The sequence below is a fragment of the Limanda limanda genome, chromosome 8 (genome assembly GCF_963576545.1).
Source record: "Limanda limanda chromosome 8, fLimLim1.1, whole genome shotgun sequence".
Lineage (NCBI taxonomy): Eukaryota > Metazoa > Chordata > Actinopteri > Pleuronectiformes > Pleuronectidae > Limanda > Limanda limanda.
The window spans coordinates 27035559-27057080 of NC_083643.1; the positions used below are offsets into that span (position 1 = coordinate 27035559).

The window sequence follows — 21522 nt, forward strand, 5'->3', positions numbered from 1 at the left end:
AATAATATTAAATATATCAATCATTAAAAAATTATATTATATAGATTTTAAATTTACAGTAAATAGCAAACTCCATTTCTTCGAGAAAAGGAAATTAAAGCTCCGAATTTTTCTTGCATGGTAATGAAACTTTCACCAATTTCTTTCCAGCACTAGGTTTTGCTACTACTTGGTTAAACTAGTTGACTTATGGTTCAATCTTTATTGCAATCGAACCTGTGTCAACTTGTGTCTCTGCTAATCCCTCACATGTAGCATATTGCTACAGCGGCTCCTGGCCCAGAAGAACCATTTCTCAGTAACTGCCCTCTCTTGTCAAGTCTCCCAAAGATGCCATGACATAGGAGGGAATCGATTTCTCATCCGCTAAGCAAGAAAATTGTTTCCCATCCAGCATGTGGGACAGTGATATTGAGTGTGGTATTCCAGTTTATTTCATATCCAGAGCGTCACAAATTTCCGGGCATGCATGGAAATAGGAGAAGTGAATATCAGTACTTTTGGGTCAGATGAGGTCTCAAATTTGGAAGACTCTACAGATCAGAGAACATTTTACATTAAAGACCAGATAAAATTGATTATCATGCACAGAACCATTTACATTTGGGTAGGTGTCTGCAGACTCTAAGTTAACTGTCTATTTAAATTGTTCTCACATGGGTGCTGCACGGTTGCTACACAGTAACAGGCAGTTCATAGCAATAACTCAAACAGGTTTTAATCCAATTTGAATTTTAATTACAAAGTTGATTGGATCTTGGTAGATTTCTTCAAGTGTTGATTGTGAATAGGTCAACCATAGCATTTTTAGCCTAACCCTTAGAGAGAATCACAATTACCAAAAATGTGTACCTCAAAACCCAGTGTTGGATAGTCGACCTCCACATCAGCAGCCGCCATCTAGGTTGTCCAGGTGCTCCTCTGTCAGTCATCATATCAAACCTATTTCATTTTTGGTTGTAATTGGTCAGACCTGTCTCGTGATTGATGAAAATCTGTCTGGATGTAAGAGGTAAGACCAAAAAGTTAAAATAATTCAAGCTGCCATTACTTAGACGTAAGGTATTGTTAAACGTGGGAGACATCAGTGTTTTTATGATAATTCACATTGAGCATATCATTAAAACTGACTAAACTACTTTTAACGAGATGGTGAATTAAAGTATTACTGTCTGTGGACCATCAAAAATAATAAAACATTCTTTATATAGTGATACATTATATTGATAACTATGCTGACTAATTCAGAGATACAAATGCATTGCAAACAGATTTGACGAAGCCCTTTGGTTGAGGTCAGGGCAAGATTCAACTCGTGATGAAATAACCTTTACTACTGGTGGTAAGGAAAGATACAATAAAAAGATCCTTTGTAAAGGCAAGTTGCTAAAGTTTTGTGATAAGTTTTAAACTGATTTGTAATAGAGCATCACTGCAGGCATTAGTCCCAGAGTGAGAAATGATTAATGTGAGTTCATGTGAGTTAGTGTAACACAATATTCAGTTCAAGACATAACGTGATATTAATGACAAAGTCGTCCTCTACAATTGTCAGGCATAATGATGCCTGACAATTGACCCCATGTTATAACGTGTCACATAATGATGTGACACGTGATAACATGTAAAAAGGTGGAGAAACAGCCATGAATCAAATAGACAAAAAAGATCCATGAACCGAAACACTCCACCATGATATTCATCATCAAAAATACTAGGTAAGATATGATAAGAGGAAATCATCCTAATGTGTATGACAAAGTGATTCATGTGACAAACGTGCTTGTCTACTCTCTTAGGATCCACTCGTCACACACCAGCAGGCACATGACTGTAAGTCAGGGTAACTAAAGCCTACATTCACTTAGCGGCAGAACAGAAACATCTTAGAGCCACAGAGGAGATTACAAAATAACACAGCCGCTCTCTTTTTGACTGCGATACTCTGTTTCCCTGGTGACACGAGGCGGTCACTTGTCTTCCTCTGGTCTGTTCTCGGTCTGCGGTTAGACCCCCACCGCGTGTGTGTGTGTGTGTTTGAGCTGACTTCACTTAGGTTCTCCGAAGCAACTGTACAACACCTTGCATTCTGATCCAGAATGCAACTCACGACAGAGGAGAAAATAGAGCTCGGGCTCAAGGACCAGGGGTCAGTCAATCCTGCATTTACGGTAAGTCAAGTGTCATCTTAGTTCTTCAGTCGGACTTTGTGACACCAACAAGACCAAAGTTTCAAACAGGCACTATGTGAGGTTGTACTGTAATTGAATGATTTTTCCTTTGAGTTTTCCTAACGGAGCAAGATAAAGTAAAGTACAGGGCTATTTACTTACAACAGTAAGAGCTAAAAGTAAGCCACTGTGGAATGTAAAATTCCCAAAGTGTGCATGGGTTCCACAAAAGACAAGCTGTTTGATTTGAAGCGGTAGAACAGTTTAATGGTGTGTAGTAAAAGATCAGTCTGTCACACTGTATCAAACATCTTCAACTAGAAGTGCTCTTTGATATAAAGTCCCGCAAGACACAGAAATTGAATAAAGAGGGGACATGTGGTGTATTTGTACTTGTGTGTGTGGGTGAGAAGGTCTGGCATCATGGGGTGTGCAAGTGTACACAGCTGACTCCAACGTTGATGTTTCCCCTTTTCTCCTCATCCCAAATAACAAGAATTTGGGAGAGTGGGAACACAAAACACTCGCAGATGTGTGAACACGTCAGGCTGCCAACACTTGCACTGGGAAAAGGCTTAATTAATTATTATTTTGTACACAACCTGACACTCCAACAAGAGAGAGACTAAAACAAGGTTTCATAATAAATGTTAAGACTTTGATCAGGTAAGCAGTCACACATCAGTACAGTGTCCATAAAGCCTCTCAAAAGCTAAATGTTCCTCTAGAAGTTTCTCCTGTTCCCACATATTATCACAAAATCACCCTGATTAAACCCAGTTGTGCAAAAAATTAAAGTTTATTAGTGTTTCTTTTCTCTATTGTGACTGTTGTATATTGGAGTCAAGTGATGTGTGACTTATTTGTACAAGTCACATTGAGCTGTGTTCTAAACACACAATGATGTGTCGTCACAGCAGATATTGTCATCCCCTGCCGGATTTAATCTGAAATGCTGAATTCCATATTGAATGGCTTGTTAAGACTTGATGCAAGTGAGAGATACAGGCAGTCACTTCTTCAGGCTTATAATAATGGGTAACCGATTCAGACCAGAATCAAACAGATAATCATGGTTTTATGAGTGTGAATTCATTAAGTGTTTAGTATTTTTTATTGAAAGATTATTCAATAATTTTGTAACTTGATTTTTTTCAAATTGCTTTTTTTCTCATGATATAGATACAGTCATAGCCTACAGTGTACCTCCCTTTTCCTCATGATGTTCAGCAACCTGCAGTTTCCTAGAGTTGGTTCAGGAAATGGACACAGGACCTTTTGTATGTTGGACAAACGACCCAGTTTATACATTAGCCACAATTATCATATTTGTCGCAAAGCCATCGGCTTGGAAAGCAATTGTGTCTAGTGCATTTTTCTTGCAGCTTAGACAAGAGAGCTTTTGTTTGTCTATCCAACTTTGAATCAGGAGGAAGTCAGGTAGTGCCAGTCCTCCCAGTGTTTCAGGTATCAGCATAGGACAAAGACCAAACTCCAAAACAAAAGGCCAGCTTCGTGTAAATGAAGGGTAAATACCTCTGGTAACAAGAACATCGACATGGTACAGTACTCTGACCCTTGAGCTCCTCACTGATGGTGTTTTTTAATGTGACTTATTAGTGTCCAAACAACCAGTCATAACTGGTGTAAGAACCAGCTCGCTGTACTTGACTTGTCTCCAAAAACTGGAACCTTTTTAACTGAAGTTGGGAAAGTAGACATGGAACATTTTGACAAACTACAACATGTGCAGTTTTGAATAGACAGTTAAATGCAAATGGCATTTCGCTAAATTGTGGGCACAGCACTGGTGACAAGTGGAGCGATGAGTGTGCAGGTTTGAACTTCATAGTTTGAGAAGGAATTCCGAATAAACGTTCCATGCCCTGACTTGAGAAAAACACTATCAGCTTCTGTACATGTGTAAATATAAAACATTTAAATTAAAAAGTAAAGATAAGATAGTTGACCCATGGAAGTCAACTTATTTAGCCCTTTGATTAAAATCTTAAAACAGGGGTTGTTGAGTCTTGGTATTAAACTCAAGGCAGCATATAGGTTTACAGACGCTGTCAACAGAAAAGCTTGTCATCCTGCTGTACTGTAGCATCATTGGACCAGTTGACCACTAGTTTTCTTTAGTTTGCTTTGCGGTCACTGACCACAAGAGCCTCTTGAAGATCAGCAAGGCTTTCAGCAAACTTATGGGGCTTCCCACACCCAACTTATTCAACTGTATCACAACAGCTGTGACATGGAAGGCACACATCTTAGCACATGACACTGTGCACTAAATAATCGCACTGGCTCCATTCATTGATGATTAACCACACTTTTAGCGCCATCTGGTTCAAGCCCCTTCCCATTCAAGATATTTTTATCCATAAAATGAAACCTGCTTTCTGTCTTTGCTGATAAGGAAACTGTCTGATAGAGAAAAATAGTAAAAAAAAAAATGCATATTTTGTTGCTGAAATGCAGAGGTAAGACTTCTGCCTGAGAGACAGAGGGGGGGGGGGGGGGTGTAATATGCAACAAATGCCCCTGGCTGTAAGCAGACCGGGTAAATTGAAGTTTCATGGTCAGTAGCTCATATGCCCAGGTTATGGAGATATGAATCTCTCAGATTTCTGTTGCCTCCAAAAGTAAAAATGGAGGTGAATGGAACGTTGTGTGTGGCACTGTTGTTCACAGCAATCAAGTGGTCTCCTTAAAATAATTAACAATGGTGACGCTTGGTACAAACTGTTATTTAAGCTAATTAATACACAACACATTCAACATTAGCCCCTGAAAGACAAGTTATTTGATTTGATATGATTTAACCCATATAATAGCATTAGGGAAATGGGTGGTGACAGTATTTCAACTACTGCTTATGTTGGACCTCTCCCTGCACACTGACTCATCCCCTGTGGTCAGTGGAGTACAGGTGGATGACCACTAGATGGAAGCATATGGTCATGTGATCCCATAGCAAATGTCTTTGCAAACTGCCAGCTGAGAATGTAGTAACATAAGCATAAATCAAAGACAGGGATGAAATGTGGTGCAGATTAGCCCAGTCTGTCTCTGTCACGTGAATCTTGTGTGAGACAGATGCAATGGTGGGATGCGCACAACAAGGTGTTTTCTTTGAAGAGCTGACTGAATGCCAGACTCATCCTTTGAGACACAGCAGGTTTCAGAGTGAAGGACTCAGCATGTGCCTTTTTCGCTTGTCATGGGACTTTGATGTGATATATCCTTAGATTCACCGCAGTCTGGATCTTATCTTGTGTGCTGTCTCAAGTATGTAAGTTGCCAGACATCCTGGAGGATGCAATAGTCAAGACACGGTTTGATGCAGTTCCCCATTTGGTTCGGATTTGATTAGTAAAGTTATATTTAAAACTCAATGATAAAGCACTGGGGCATCTGTGGCCTAGAGTTAAGAGTTGTGGCTTCAAACTAAAAGGCTATTGGCTCTATTTCCTGGACTGAGGGTGGAAGGGTGTTTGAACACCCCCATCCTTTAAAGTCCATGGTGTATGTCTGAGTGAGTTCACTGCTCCTAGTAGTCTCTTCATACAGATATCCTGATGTAATATCGTTATGGACACCCTAATGTCATTGCTCGCTTACACTGAACCAACCAACTCGATATAATGCCGACCCAAGTGTGAAATTTAAGATATACAGCAGGCATTCCAGAATCAGAGGCGTGATGTGTAACAGAACATCAGCATCCGCCCAGCCCACCAATCTCTACACTCGGCAAGTATGTGGATCCAGCCCCTGCTAAAGACAGAACAACAATGCCAGCTTATTAGGTGTTTATGCCTTTTTTTATATAGATAACAGAGGCATAATAAAAGTGCAACATCCCGCCTTGAAAAGGTTGTGTGAAGGAGTGTAGTTTGTGTATGTTCACTGTTCACAAATGGGTAAAGGGAAGGTCAAATTCCTGTGTGTTTAAAAGCATGCTTGGCAAAGGAAGGGTGATTGTTCTTCTTACATGCTTCAAGAAAGATCACAGCCATCACTCAATATCTTAAAGTGACAACCTAGAGACTGAACAGGTCCATGGACGATGCCATCGCCTTGGTAACCCACACAGCGCTCACCCACCTGGGCAAAGGGAATACATATGTGAGAATGGTCTTTGTTGATTACAGCTCAGCGTTCCACACCATCAAACAAATAAAAATATTAAAATAAATAAACATCACATGACTTCATACTGCTCCTGTGGTGTCATCCAAGTCTCTGTAGGCCCAGACATTCAAATTTGACTCGAAGCAGCATAATTTACACCATGTTTGTAGCCTAAATGTCCTCTGCTATAAGAAGCGATGCTATCGGATCTATATGTTCCAGAACTAGTGAAGCTAACGCTAGACCCTTGCGAGAGAGCCCGTGTGTGCGAGTGAACTTAATGAATGTCGGGGGCCTAAGGACTCTTGTATGACACCACAGGAGCAGTATTAATGCATTTTCTGTTTTTACTGTTGTTTCTTCTGTTTGAAGAAGTGGTCGCCCAGTTACCTAATTTTATTGGATTTGGTTGCATCACTGTTTACCCCTGAAACTCCATAAGTGTGTTGTGGACTCAAACACTTCACCCACCCTTTCCATCCGCATAGTATTAAGTAAACAAAAAAGGGAATTTTCATCTTTCAGGGAACTATCCCCTTTAATATTCCATGTCATCATCTTTTTCGCCATTCACTGCCCCCACTACTGTTCAATGAGATAGAGAGCAGAGTCTTAACCAAAAATCCATCCATCCATCCATCTTGAGATTATCCAAGGCTGGGTCACAGTGGCAGCAGATTAAGCAGGGTATTCCAAACATTCCTCTTGCTGGTAAGGAGAGGAATGATCCGTCCAGTGAGTTCTTGGTCTACCTCAGGTTCTCCTCACACTTGGACATGCCTGGAAAACATCCAAAGTAATATGTCCAGGAGACATCCTAATCAGACGCCTGAACCACCTCAACTGACCCCTTTTGACCCAAAGGAGCAGCAGCTCTACTTAATGTCCTGTTCTGGTGTCTGAACTCTATCCATCATATTTGAAGTCTCTTTGGAACCTTGATCGACTGGTAAATGAAAAGCGTCGCCTCTAGGCCCAGTTCCCTCCTTGCTACAATAATCCCTTTTTATGTCAGGATTAATGATGCCACACCAATCTGTATGTGTTAATGGATTTTGGATTTCAGTATATTATTTTATCAAAATAAAATAGATGTTTCAGTTATTACAGTGATTTATAGAAGAAACATGCTGTTTGTCATAGTTTGAAAGGGTTATTTAACCTTAGGGGTTAAGTGAACTTGCTGAACTTGAAGAAATTTGCCATATTCCAATTTTTGCAGTTTTGCTAGAAACATGCACGCATAATAAACCATAAATTGGGCCCAGGGGTTAAAAGGCTGAGATTTGTGCACAAGACAAAAATTGAGCCTATGTCTTCAAGGCATTTCATCCAGGGTTCACATGGAGGGCGGCGTTACAGTTATGGCTATTTGTTTCAGACCACAATAGAATTGGAAAGTTGAACCTCAGGGGATCCCATACTATTTAACAGTACAAAGTCAAAATCTAACTGTTGGCATTATGTCATTTTGTCTCACTAGATGTTACGTAATGATTATAATGTAGGTCTAACTTCATCACTCTGAAGACAATTACTGTAATTTATTCTCATTATGTTTTATGAGGACATCTGACTAACTGCTTGTTTACACTTATGTTTAACTATCAAAAAATTGAAAAAAACAAAACTGATTTTCAAAGATTTCTTCCCACCTGATTGACCTTGTTCTTGCAATGTTGTCTCATAAGGCACCACCTCTCTTACCTTCCTTCAAACAGCCAATGTTGGGGAGTAACAGAATACATGTCTAAGAGTTATGTGTTTTAGGTTCAGTGTGTAGAATTGAGTGACAACCAGTGGTGAAGGTGTATGTTGCAGCTGAATACATCTCACCTCCCCCTCCTCTTCCGAACATGAAAGAGAAGCTGTGGTAACCTTCAGTTGTCATAAAAACTCAAAAGGTGTTTAGTTTGTAGCGTTTGGACTACTGTAAATCTCCTGGCGGCCTCCGTAGAGAAGACCCGCTCCCAATGTAAATACAAAGTATTTAAATATAAAGGGCCCATTCTAAGGGGAAATAAATATATATAATTAAATATATAGATATATCACAAGCCAACTACAGATCAGTCTGTTTGCAATTTCAACATAGTAGTTGGCCGCTGGAGAACAGCCAATCAATAGATTACATGAACATTACTTTAAAGTCTGCCCTTTTCATTGGGCAATTTAAAAGTAGTTGAATGTTTAGGTTATTTGAACAGTAGCTGAGTAAATTAACTACTAAGCTGAATCATGAGCCTACTACAGAAAAGCCTGCTAGCGAGAATGGTGGTTAGCTTGCTGAACAGGTCTACCTAACAAACCATTGAGTGGAGACACGCCAGTTTAGTCTACAATATTTATGTCCAATCATCAATAGCTGTTTATGTCTGGGAACTCTTTTAAACAACCATTAGAGAACTAAAACCTTTTGGCACGCTAGCTAACTCACTCTCTCTGTGCAGCGAGAGATTTACGTTTGTGTTATTTATATCCTTTTCACCCATCTAATGCTGTGGGAACACAGCAGGTGAAAACTTTCTTTTCTGGTGCTGTCAGTGTAGGAAGAGAATGAAAACAAAATGTTCTACAAGGAACCGTAAATTCACAAAGTTGTATATTCGTCTTTTTCCCTCTTACACAATGCTTTGGAAAATAAAAGGTCTAGAAGAAAAATGGGTCTGCATCCTTTTTGGCAACTAAACATCAGAGCGATCTGTGAAGTCAATCTAGCCTACTTTAAGTATAGGAACTCTGTGAATGCCATTGTTATTCACAGTGTAACATTCAATGAATGAACAGAATGGGAGCAATTCAGAGTTTGAAGCATATTTTACTCATCCAACAAATTACCTCAAAAATGCTTATGGGAATGTATTTTGTAGTGAAATTTTACACTGCAGACATATTACATATACATATTATACTGTTTACACATTAAAAAACCAAACCAGGCATAGCCTTCAAACAGGCACATCAAAAGTGTCTACACAAACCCAGAGGATACTGATCTGTCCAATGTGGCCTGATTTAAAAGGGAGTGATCTCTTGGCATATCAGGTGACCCTCAAGGATTACTTTCCACCCACCATAGCCAGATATCACTATTTTCCAAAGGATAGTTGCATAAAATGCTGGACAGCTGCCTGTCCATCACAAAGACGACACACAGAGGTGTGCTGGAGCATACCTATGATTTGTGCTGAGTACACTGTTGAGTTGTGGCTTGATTCCAAGTTCACATGAACACAGTTCTTATGGTGAATAGTATGCATTCATTGTTCAGCTATAACTCAGCCCACTTTCAAATGTTAAACTGTCTCCATGAATGGTTTTATGTTCATTTTGAGAATATTTCAGTGAGCCAAACATCTAGCTCAGTTATATTGGACAATACATTGGATGTCGTGGGTTGTAGTTAATATGTAATATAAATGAATGAACATGAGTAGTTTGTGTTTTGAATTATTTTACTTTTACTTTGATCAATTTACTACTTATCCAGCAAATGAAGCTGCATTGGAAGCTGAGGGGTAGGCAGATGTAAAGCTATGAAAACATTGCTAAGCTAGCTTTAATCACCAACAGACATTGTGATTGCATCACAAACTTTCCATGTTTAACATGTTTTTCTGCACTTTCATCTTAAATTTTTTTATGTTAGGTGTGTACAAATTAATAAAAGCAATGTGCCACTCGGTGGCTGGTGGAGCTACCGGTAACTTGGAGGTTGTGAATCAATCAATCAATCAAACAATTATCAATATGAAATCTTTAACCTCTCCAATAGTTTTATTGACTACAAATTCTCTATTAAATAAAAACAATTGTGGTTTTATCAATGTATCACATTTATGAATCTATGACATAAACATATCTGTCATATATTGTGACAACATCATGTAGACTAAGCAAATGTTCCAGGCCCTATAATTATAAATATTTGTTAGCCACTTGGAATTTTCAGACTTTGCTTCCATCAAGTCATCAAAATGTATTCCGTGGCCAATTTGCCAGCATACCAGGCTCCTCCAGAGGAATTTTTTGAGAGCAAACTTAACTAATTTTGACCAGGGATGTTGATCAAAATAACGATCCATAAACAATAAATCTTTCAATTAGCATGTTTGGAAGCTGTGTCTTTTCAAGATTTTGTATACTTAAGCATGTTTGTGCACAGACATATACACATTCCAAACTATGCATGTAGCCTAATGACAGCAATGCAGAAACGTCTACTTTCATCTCTCTGTGTCTATGGCTACAAATGAAGTAAGCAAATATAATCTATTGTATATTTAAATGTTGTCCAATCCATCTCCATATACATTTTATACACAGCTTTGGCTCCAACCTTATCAAACACATGTAAGTGGCGGAAGAGAGGGATAAACTCATGGTGCAAATCAAGTGACAGTTTCTCCTCAAAAACATGGTATTGGCAGTAAAGTGTTATAAATGTTGTATGACAGGAGCCTTTCTGCTTTGAACAACCTTATCAACAGCATCTTGACTGGATTTGAGAGAAGGCCGGTCGTTCACCCCACCTGCCCTACACTTAACCCTCATCTCCCACACTATAACTCACATTAACTACATTGCACACACTCTGTATGTCTCTCATCTGAACTAAACTAAACCACAGCTTTAGAAAACACTGAAGACAGAGGGCTTTCCCTGAACTACCCTCACTTTCAAAGGCAAGAAAAAAAACGTTAGCTCCAGGAGAGTTGCTGTTGTGCTCTTAGAAACACTGAGTGACAAGTTAAAATGTTAAAATGTGTTGTCAAAAATGTGGGAGTCGGTGGAAATGTAGTCGGGGGGGGGGGGGGGGGGGGGACAGAAAATATATTTTTTTCTTATTTGATGTTTCTTTGATGAATACCACCGGTGAACTAATGACTTGTTTGTCTTTGCTGTGCTTCTTTCCAAGGGCAAAGACAGTGATGAACAGCCACAGCTGACAGTGGACGTTGAGGAGCCACACACGGAGGTCCTGGAGGAGACTGTGGACAAAGGTGAAGATTTGGTTTACTCCCTCAATGACAGGCCACCATGGTACCTCTGCATTCTGCTTGGCTTCCAGGTAAAGTGATATCACGGCATGTTTTGTCCAGTGTCAGTGCATTCATTGTACTGTTGTTGTCCTCCATAATCTATGTATTAGTGCAGAAAACATTTACACCTACAGAACCTACAATTTATGCCTCTAGAGCGATGAAAAATGCCTTTTAGGCTTAACAGCTAATGTAATAGTATATTAAATATACTAAAAAGGTAAAGTTCACAAAAAAATGAAAATTCCCTCATTATCTACTCACCACCACTTCGTTGGGTGAAGTGTTTGAGTCAACAAAACACTTATGGAGTCTCAGGTAACAGTAATCCAATAAAATTGAAGTAAATGGTGACAAATTCTTGAAATGCTAAAAAAACACAACATGCCAAAAGTCAAATGGCAAGTCAGAAACAATTGATTTTTAACCAGGAACATTTTCAGTGTTACCCTTTTAATAAACATTACCTGTCTGAGGAATTCTGGTTCCGATCAATTGAGCAGTGCTTGCAAAGTGAATGTCAGACACAGTATTACTTCATGTGCAGGCCCAACTCCGTAAGCCCAGACATTCAAATTTGACACTTGCACCTTGTTTTTAGTCTAGATGTCCTCTGATATCCTTTGGACTATGGACACTTGGATGACACCACAGGAGCAGTATGGAGGCATGTTATGTTTTTTCTGTTATTTTATTTCTTCTTCTGAAGGAGTTTAATTTAATTAAATTGTATTGGTTTGGCTGCCACACTGTTTACCCCTAAAACTCTTAAAGTGATTTGTGGACTCAAACACTTCGCTAACCCGATAGGCATAGAGATGAGTAGATAATGATTGAGTTTTCATTTTTCGGTGAACTATCCCTTTAATGAACAGTAACACAAAAATAAAGAAGTATCTATTCAATAGAAGTAAAGAATGAAAGGGCTGCTACATTACAGTAAAGGCTCAAATATTGCTACCAACATTATATAGTTTTTTTTAAGCAATAGTATTTGACTGTCAAGTGAGTTGCCTCTTTCCTAATCACTGTAAACACACAAGACCCTGAGTCATTCCAGTGGCATTTCCTTATCAAACCCTACTTTATCAGCCCAGGAACAAACATCTGCTTTTGTAAGAAATTATAAAAGATTTTGATTTGAGAAGAAGATCCCCATCCTCCTGGTTTATATTCTGACAGTAATTGTTTTCCCTTCAAAAATCACAGAAAGCATTTGTTTATTAATGCGTGAGCTAATGCCGGTACTGTGACCATGACAACAGGTTATACAGGGGGAAAAGGGCGTGATAAGAAAAGTCTTGCTCATGCTTATGCTTGCATAAGGAAATCAGAAGACCAGAAGGTCATGAGTTTGATTTCAGAGCAGAGCAGCCATGCAGTCATGCAGTAAAATTAGTTACGAGGATGCCCTGAAAAATTTATAAAATAGAGTTGGTCACAATACAAGAATTTAGATAATGTTAAGATCGTGATACTCTCCTTTATTTGTGCAATAAGAGGCCCCAGGTTGAACAACAGATAAAGGAAATATAAGAATATAAGAACATCATGTGCTGTAGTGTACTGTAACATACCCTTCTGCTGTGGCTGAGCTGTAGAGTGGTCGTCCTCCAACCAGAAGGTTGACTGTTCAATACAAGTCTTCAACATCTGCATGCTGAAGTGTCGTAGGGCAAGATGCTGAACCCCGAATGGCCCCTCCAAAAATTGTGCTCCTTATAGATGCACTGTATGAATTTGTGTGTGAATAGGTGAACAGCAAACTGTACTGTAAAGTGCTTTGAGTGGTCATCAAGACTAGAAAAAGTGCTATATAAAACCGTTACTTTCAAGTTAATTCCTTCCTGCTGGGAGGTTGAAACAGGACATATGTCAGCTTAAAGACTGATGACTTTTTGGAACACATTTAAGGTATTAACTGTCCCCCAAGGAAATTGCCTTCTGTTTCTCCCAGTTGGATCCTATTACTTTTACAACTACAACAACCGGTTTCCCACAAGGATTGTTGCCTTTCTCCAGCTTTGCATTTCTCAGATCCCCCTGCACCTTCGTTGGTCACCTCAAATTTTTTCACATGAGGACAAATTACATTTGTTTTCCAGGTATGATGACTTCCAGGAAGAGGGCTTTGTGCCACCCAGCTGCATTTGTGTTATTTTGAGTGATCATATGTTAAAAAAAATAAAGGTTCACTGAGAAAGTGATAGTGGAGTAGAAAGTAAAGTAGTAGAAAGAAAGTAACAACTCTCTGAGATGTAGTGGAGTGGAAGTACCACAAATAGAAATACATGTATCTCAAAATTGTACTAAAGTACAGTAACTGAGTAAGGTTACTTTCCACCACTGGATAATAGGTTTGGTTCACTGTAGATCTCAATTCTTGCAGAAGGTTCATCAGTTATTGCTTCAGCATCTGGCCACCCTTTAATCTTCAGCGGCACTGTCTCATTTACTGTTTCCAGCAGCACTCAGTCACTTCTTCAATCTACGTCAACTTTACTGCAGGTTAAATACTACATCTGTTTCCTGTTGTAAGAGAGAAATGTCCCATTTCCATATTTTTTTTGGGGGGGGGGAAGATGACATATGTTTTAATGCAAAAGAGCTTTCTCAACACTTTAAGGATACACACGCTCACGGTGGAGCTGAAGGAGAATCCCACTGTTTTGTATAATTATTATTATTTCCTCTAATTATTCTAAAGAAAAGTTTAATTTTATTTTAACAACCAAGTAATAAATTAATGTTTAAATATATTAAAATTAAATAATCAAACAGTGGTGTTTTGTACGTGTCGCTATGTCCCAATACTCGTTCAGAGGTTCAATTCATTGCAGATCTTGGTCTTTCATGATATTTGTTGACAAGAATGAAAATATAAAATATCACCAGCGTTGTCCTTGAAGTCCCAAGATGTTCTGTTTGGGAGCCAAATCAATCTGTCTCTCATTGTCTGTCATTTTCACAGAAGTATAAACTCTTTTCCCATTAATTTGTCTTTCTTCCTTCCTGTTGCTTCAGTACAAAATGATTATTTATTGCAGTGATTTGTTCCAAGTGCTCAGCTCCTTGCCACACAAGATTTGGTGTTGCACATGTTTGAGATATTTTTTGGAAGTAATGTACTTTGGTATAATATAATTCCTCTCTGGCCCATGTCTGCCTTCATTACTTGGTCGATTTTGGGGAAATTATCAAAGAAACAAATCACAATTATATTTTTTGTTGATTTCATTTAAAAAAAAATTAAGTTTTGGGACAAACTCAAACTATTTAGTATTTAACTCCCCTCTAAGTTTTTCCAGGCAATCACATTTCCTACATGACTTCCAAATTCAATTCGTCAATAAAAGGGTTTATCAAGCAGTTTGCACAAATCATGGGCCTTCTGTCAGTTTGAAATCAATGCGCATTCACTGGCGATGACACAGGGTTCCTCTTCCTGAAGGAATACTCCCAGTTTCCTCTGTCATGAAACTGACCTTCAGCTCTGATTTATGGAAGTTGTAGGTTTGAAAAAAATCCAATAAATCTGTTGGGGCCTAACAACATCTGGCTTCATTTTTAAGGCCCAGCGTGTAACGTACAAACTGTCACAGCAATCCATCTCATGTTGCATGTTAGGTCGGCCACTTGTTGATTGGCAAAACTCAAAATGATCTCAATCAGGAAACTTGAGATGATCTACCAACATGAGTGATATGGAAAATGTTGGATTGAATTGTAGTTTAAAATACAATATTAAAAAAGTGTTGGGGGTATTTGCTTTGAAAAGGATGCAAGCCACTGTTATCAGTAATTATGGAGGTAAAATAATATTTATATTTTTAAATAAAATATGAATTCATCACCCTGACCACTACAACCAATTACTTTATTTAAATTGAGTAATTGATCTTATTTCATTGCTGAGCTGCCATGTCTTTCTCGTCCAACACTTTGTACCCTTAAAACAGTTTTAACCTCATGTGAGAAATTAAACTTGAAAATGGTTCTAAATGTAAATTTGTCAGCCCAACATCAGTGTCACATTACAGCATAATGTGTGCATTTAATAGGTTCACACACATTTTTTACAGGCAATCACTAAATTTGTAATTACATCCATCACAGAGTAGATATGGGTTTTAAAAACAACAGAACATGAACAAATTATACATTGTTAGCAGTCTGTACATAGAAAAATCGCCATTTTCTTTTTACTGAATTACATTTTTGTACATCAGTACTTTTACTACTTGTACTTGCTGCTGTTTTTAGCATACTGTTAATACGTGGAGTTTTGTTGGAGTTGCCTCAGCAGCTCAATCAAATGTCTGTGTTTATGGCGACATCTATTGGCACTTCAGCAAAACCGCAGCTTATATATGAGCTGTGCAGATCTATTAGTTTATTTAAATTGCTGACACTATCCGTGTAGGTAAACCCTGTGGTATGTGTTTTGGTAAACACAGATAAAATAATTTTAACTTTACAGAGATGAAAAATGCAACTTGACAGCAGGGCTTGACGTTTACAGTCGTGTAGGTTTTCAATGTAACAGGTGATTCATTTAATGGCAGGTTTAGATTCAATGGCTGATGGTATTTTCAGTTGTCTTAAATGAGTCCCTTACAATACGCCCTTTGTCCAACTTCTTTCGGATCAATGGATAGCTCCACCACCCGCCCCCATCCACTCAACAAACACATGCGCACACATGGGTTGAGTGTGACAGTTAAGCCTTGCAGTTGAGCAATGAGATCTATAAGATGGTTTCTCTTTAGTTCATATTATTCCCTGTGTGCAGAATGGCCACTTTCTGGCAGACATATAATGAAATAAGTGCAGATATAAAAGCTTAATGCTGCAATAAATCTGCTGATATCATGAAATGAATAGAATTGGCAGGAGGCTATCTATGATAGAGTGCACTTTAAACTATCAAATATAAATGTGCATCTGCTGCAGTAATGATTAAAGGTTATTGTACAAACTATGTTTTGTACGGTTACAATTTTAAACAGGACCATATAAGTGATAGCAGTGACAGAAGCAGGCTAATATTTTGGATTTGTCTTAAGCTAATGTTTGTTTGTCCTTTCTTATCTCAAGGAAGGCTATGAAGTGAAGAAGATATTATAATGTAAATTGAAATGAAAAATAAGTTTTATATATGGACTGTTCCAGTGGTTTGCATTTTGACATCATTCAAATACAATCACTTTTGTTTGAATTAATGAAAACACTTTCAGCTACATGACCTTTAATAATTTTGCTGCAGTTCACTATGTTTGCCAATTGTCCGATTTTGGCCAGCGCTGTGCAGGATCCATAAAACAACTTTATCCTTTTCTGTATGTTATAAGAGAAACTGTTTCATTATTAGTTTGAATGAAGTAACTCATTTCATAATGAAGGAATTTTAGCATTGCATTTTTCCATTAGTCATTGCAGTGTGTAGTTGTGGTACATCTCATTTGCACAAGGATTCATTCGAGGTAAAAACATGTAAATACATTCACATCTTTAACATAAAGTCTAGTGAAGTCAGGAGAAAACAGGAGGCCATGATCATCTCTTAATCAATATGAATTTATTCTTGTTCTTCTGCCTCCACAGCATTACATCCTCGCTTTCGGCGGCATCATTGCAATCCCACTCATCCTGGCTGAGCCTCTGTGCATTAAGGACAACAACGTCGCCAAAAGCCAGCTCATCTCCACCATATTCTTTGTGTCAGGGTTATGTACACTGCTACAGACGGCTGTTGGCACCAGGTAACGACCTTCAATCAAACACCTGTGAGCCTGTAAGCTGGAGGCCTTGTGGTAATGATAGAGTTCTTAACAGGTTTCCACACACACACAAACATGTACAATTTGACTGCTTTCATTTGTGTGTGAACGTTCTTACATATTCCAACCTCCTACACTTTTATTGGTCTGTGTTTGTATGTGTGTGTGGGTGTACATTGTCATTAAGGTTTCAGATTTACGGCAGGTAAAAATGGAGGGAATGCTTAGGTTAAGTGTTCTCACGGTCAAGAAAACTACCTTATCCAGTATTTCCTGACAGCATGCCTCTCTCCTGCTCCACTACTCTCTTCATACTCTGCCTCCTCGCAATGGTCTCATGATGGTTTCATAAACTTCATGCATAAACAAAGCATCACTGAGCTGTGCTTGCATCAGCCTGAAGTTCCAGTTTATAGCTCAGAGTTCATGTGGAGTTCAACCATGAGTTGAGCCCCTTCCAGGCTCTTTGTGATTCTCATGGTGGAAATGCGATTTCTCAAATAGTTTTCCTCTATGCTCTGCAAAGTTTATTTGACTTAATTTGCGGTTTTCTTAGAGATGTGAAATCTGGGAGCTATTTTGCACTTAGATCAATCTGAGACTGATGGATCAATCTCTATGCTGCACCACACAGCAGCTGCCTCCCACACATACAATACTGGACAATACATTACAGGGCTCCACACCTACTTCCCTGGCCCTTCTGCACTGCTACAGCAGTGCAGAAGGGCCTGAGCAAAGAGCAAAGAGCCTGAGCAAATAGCTAATCCTTTAGTTTGAGTTTCCCACCTACGCAGTTTGGCAAAAGCTTAAAGGGACAAAAAATGGGATCCCAGCACACACACTTTGACACTCAATAGTAAGTAAGTTAATCTGTATTTTTATTGCATCTTTTAGAGCTGTGGTATGATGTGTTTTTTACAACAAGAGAAGAGGAGGATAAAAAGCTCAAAGGCACAGAACCTTTAGTCTGAGAAGAGGCCATTACAAATGTTTTCTAGTATGCAGAGACCTGACATCATTTTGTTCTACTGAACATGACCTTTAACCTCTTGGCCTTATTAACTTGCAGGTTACCGATCCTTCAGGGTGGGACCTTCAGTTTCATCACTCCGACCCTTGCCATTCTCGCTCTGCCGAAGTGGCAGTGTCCATCCCCAAACTCCCCAGTTATGGTGTCCATCAACACGGAGAATGGCACCAGACTCATAGAAGATTCTGATGAGGTCTGGATGTCACGAATGCGTGAGGTATGTAAAATTGTCTCTGGAGGCAGTTTATAAATTCATGAGTTAAGCCCCGTCAAGGAATCAAATTGGTTATCTTTGTTGTGCTAAGGCGTTTAAGGGGAAGGATTAGACCAGTGTATCACCTTAGCAATTTGAAATAATTCTTACCAATTTAGGTGATAACATGCCAACATGGACAAGTATTGGACTTAATTATAGAAATGTATTGCAGTAACGGTTTCATATTGTTCTGTTGTCATGAGCTACAGGTTGAATGTTAGAACAGTTGTACAATTTTTTTATGGGTTAGCGGGTTAGGGGGCTAGGGGGAACTAGTGTTGAAGCAAGAAGAAGCAAGAATAGCCTCTTCTTCTTCTTCTTCTTCTTCTTCTTATAAAAATAATAATAAAATCCCAATCATTTGAAAAAGACCATTTTATATATATTTGGAATCCTATGACTTCTTTCTGCCTCATCTCCATCTGCTGGATTGTAGCTTCACAGTGCAAACCAAACTCATAGCTCGATCAAAGAGATCTCAATCGACTGGTTGAGCCTGCTGGGTCTGTAACAATGTTCACAAACCAATCAGAAGCTTTAACCAGCTGACTTTTGATGACTGAAGTTGACAGTTTTATTTTCGTTTTGTCCAGCAGGTTAGACAAGGGATAAATAAATGTATAAATAAATACAATTCTAAATATTTCAATAATTGTATAAATAAATGTATAAATAAAATTCTAAACATATGAATAAATATATAAATAAATACATAAATGAAAAATTAATGAATGTATAAAAAACATTTATTGATTTATCTAGGTATTTAATTATGTAATTGTGTATTTATTTATTAATTTGTCCTTTTATTTAGGTATTTAAAAAATTATTTATGTATTTTTATACAGTATATATATTGTTTCAAACCCTCAATAGTATGGGGTCAGCTGGTTTTATGTGCACCTCTGCAATTATTCTGACTTAAACTTGTGTTCCACCAGATATCTCCTCCTTGTCAGCAGGGTTTTGCACAAGATTATCTTTCCCTGACACAAAATGCATGCCTACGTCAGTCCCAGAAGTATGTTGCAAAAGGGGAAACTGATCATACAGTTACCACACCTTTACATAGCTTTCAGCAGGAAGTATGTTTTACTGTTTTCACATGCATTTACAAATAAAAAAATCGCTTTGATAAGACTTACAACTATATATATGTCAATAACAGTGTAGTGGGAGGTTTTAAAGGCAGAGCTTTTTAGCTTGATACTGAGCAGTTAGTCGGTCTGATCCTTTGGAAAGTGCTCAAAGAAAAGGAGCGTATAAAGCTGCCACAATGAAATGCGTCATTAAAATACAGTGGGCTATATATTAATGCCAAAGTCCAAAGCATCGGAATGGAAAAGAATGTTCAGTATTTGTAAGTTCAGCCTGCGATATGAATCACTATTCTCACCTTTACAGCCTGAAAAGGAAGTATGATACATGATGCCCAGATGAGACGCCAGAAACCCAGCATATAATACCTCCTGACTTGCCATCCACAGATCCAGGGAGCCATCCTGGTGTCGTCTTTGCTGCAAATCTTCCTGGGCTTCTCCGGGCTGGTGGGCCTGGTGCTCAAATATATAGGCCCTCTGGCTATCGCTCCCACCATCAACCTAATCGGCCTGTCGCTGTTCATTGAGGCTGGAAAGAAGTCTGGAGGTCACTGGGGAATAGCTGCTCTGTGAGTGGAAGATGTCTCACACTGACGTAGACGAAACATGCGAAGGAATATTTTCATGTATCATCATATCCATACATACTGTATGTGCTACAATTTACCGGCAAATTCAAGGCTTCTTCGAATTGAGATTAGTTAAATAGGTCAGTTAATGAAATGAGACAGTAAGACGACATTGTAGAGATTTCCATCAGGAATGTTTAAAAAAAAAGGAAGAAGAAAAAAAATACTAACTCCTTCTCTGCATAGAGTAGCAGTCAGTCCCTGCAAGACTTAGAGCACCATTCTTTCAAACCTCTTCTGTTACCCCCATTAAAAATAATAATTATGACTTTATGTATTTCAGTTACATATTTAATTTCAATACAACTCTATGTTCAGTGTATCATTGATCATTTCTATCATCATCACAGAATTGTTGTCACACTATGAGAAGTGTCTCTAGTGTTTCATCGTTCATTTATGATATTGATCAATAGATGGGTAGAATAGTCTAAATAGTCTGAATCTACTGTGCTGTGATGTTCATTTATCCTATGACCTCATGACATTAAGAAAGATGATGCAATAATGAGCCTTGATGGTTTAATAAGATTACTGTGGATGCATGTGAGCATAGCAACATAAAGGACTAAAGACGCATTAATGTAAGGTATAGCTATGGGAAAGGCATTACATTCAAAGAAAAAATAACCCTATGCCGTCCTTCCAAACCAAAATTGAATCTAATTATCATGTGTCTGCAGCCAAAAGTTTACATAAATCCAGTATTTACTTCCTTGCGTTCCAGACCCTTGGCTCCTTTACGAAAGAAATTATGTTCACTATCTTAATTCATTCAATCTTCTCAGCTGCTGCCACTGTAAATCACTTCTCGACATTATCTTTCCTCTCATTTACCTCTGCCCCTGTCCAGCACAATGTAATCTGTCATCATTTCCACGCTACCGTCTGCAGATAATGCAGACTAAAGCCATTACATAGAGTGATCCTTGTGGGTTTTAAAAGGTTCAGCAGATTCACCTCCTGGTGCCGTATATGGATGCTAATCTGTCATATCCTTCTTAGCCCCAGTGCCTTACTCCCCCATACCAGTCTCCATGCAGGTTATCCAGCAATTTACAGGAGCACAGACACAGATCCCATGGTTGTAATTCAACTTATCCACTAAAAACACTAGAAACTGTGCCAGTCTATCATAAGACGCAGTGTGGTGCAAAATTAAGAAGACTTTTTCTAAAACATGATCAATTTGAAGAGCGAAACATTATTTTGTGTGATATCGTTTTTTTACACTCTCATTGACAATTTATACATAATTTATACTATACTATTTATACTACCTGCTCCCTGGCTGTGTCCTGGTCTTTCATACAAGGGCAAATGAGATTCTTCAGGGTCATGTTTTCATACCTGTGGCTAATTTAACATTTTATA

General features: G+C 38.5%; 1 protein-coding gene across 1 annotated transcript in view; it reads left to right on the top strand.

Moving 5' to 3' along the window:
• Window positions 1-2099: 2099 nt before the first annotated feature.
• si:dkey-106n21.1 (solute carrier family 23 member 2) overlaps window positions 2100-21522 on the top strand; it is a 39708-nt gene continuing 20285 nt past the window's right edge. The window contains exons 1-5 of the mRNA XM_061076880.1: window positions 2100-2171; window positions 11227-11379; window positions 16955-17112; window positions 18203-18380; window positions 19907-20088. Coding sequence (XP_060932863.1) covers window positions 2100-2171; window positions 11227-11379; window positions 16955-17112; window positions 18203-18380; window positions 19907-20088 — 743 coding nt within the window. The remainder of the gene's footprint in view (window positions 2172-11226; window positions 11380-16954; window positions 17113-18202; window positions 18381-19906; window positions 20089-21522) is intronic.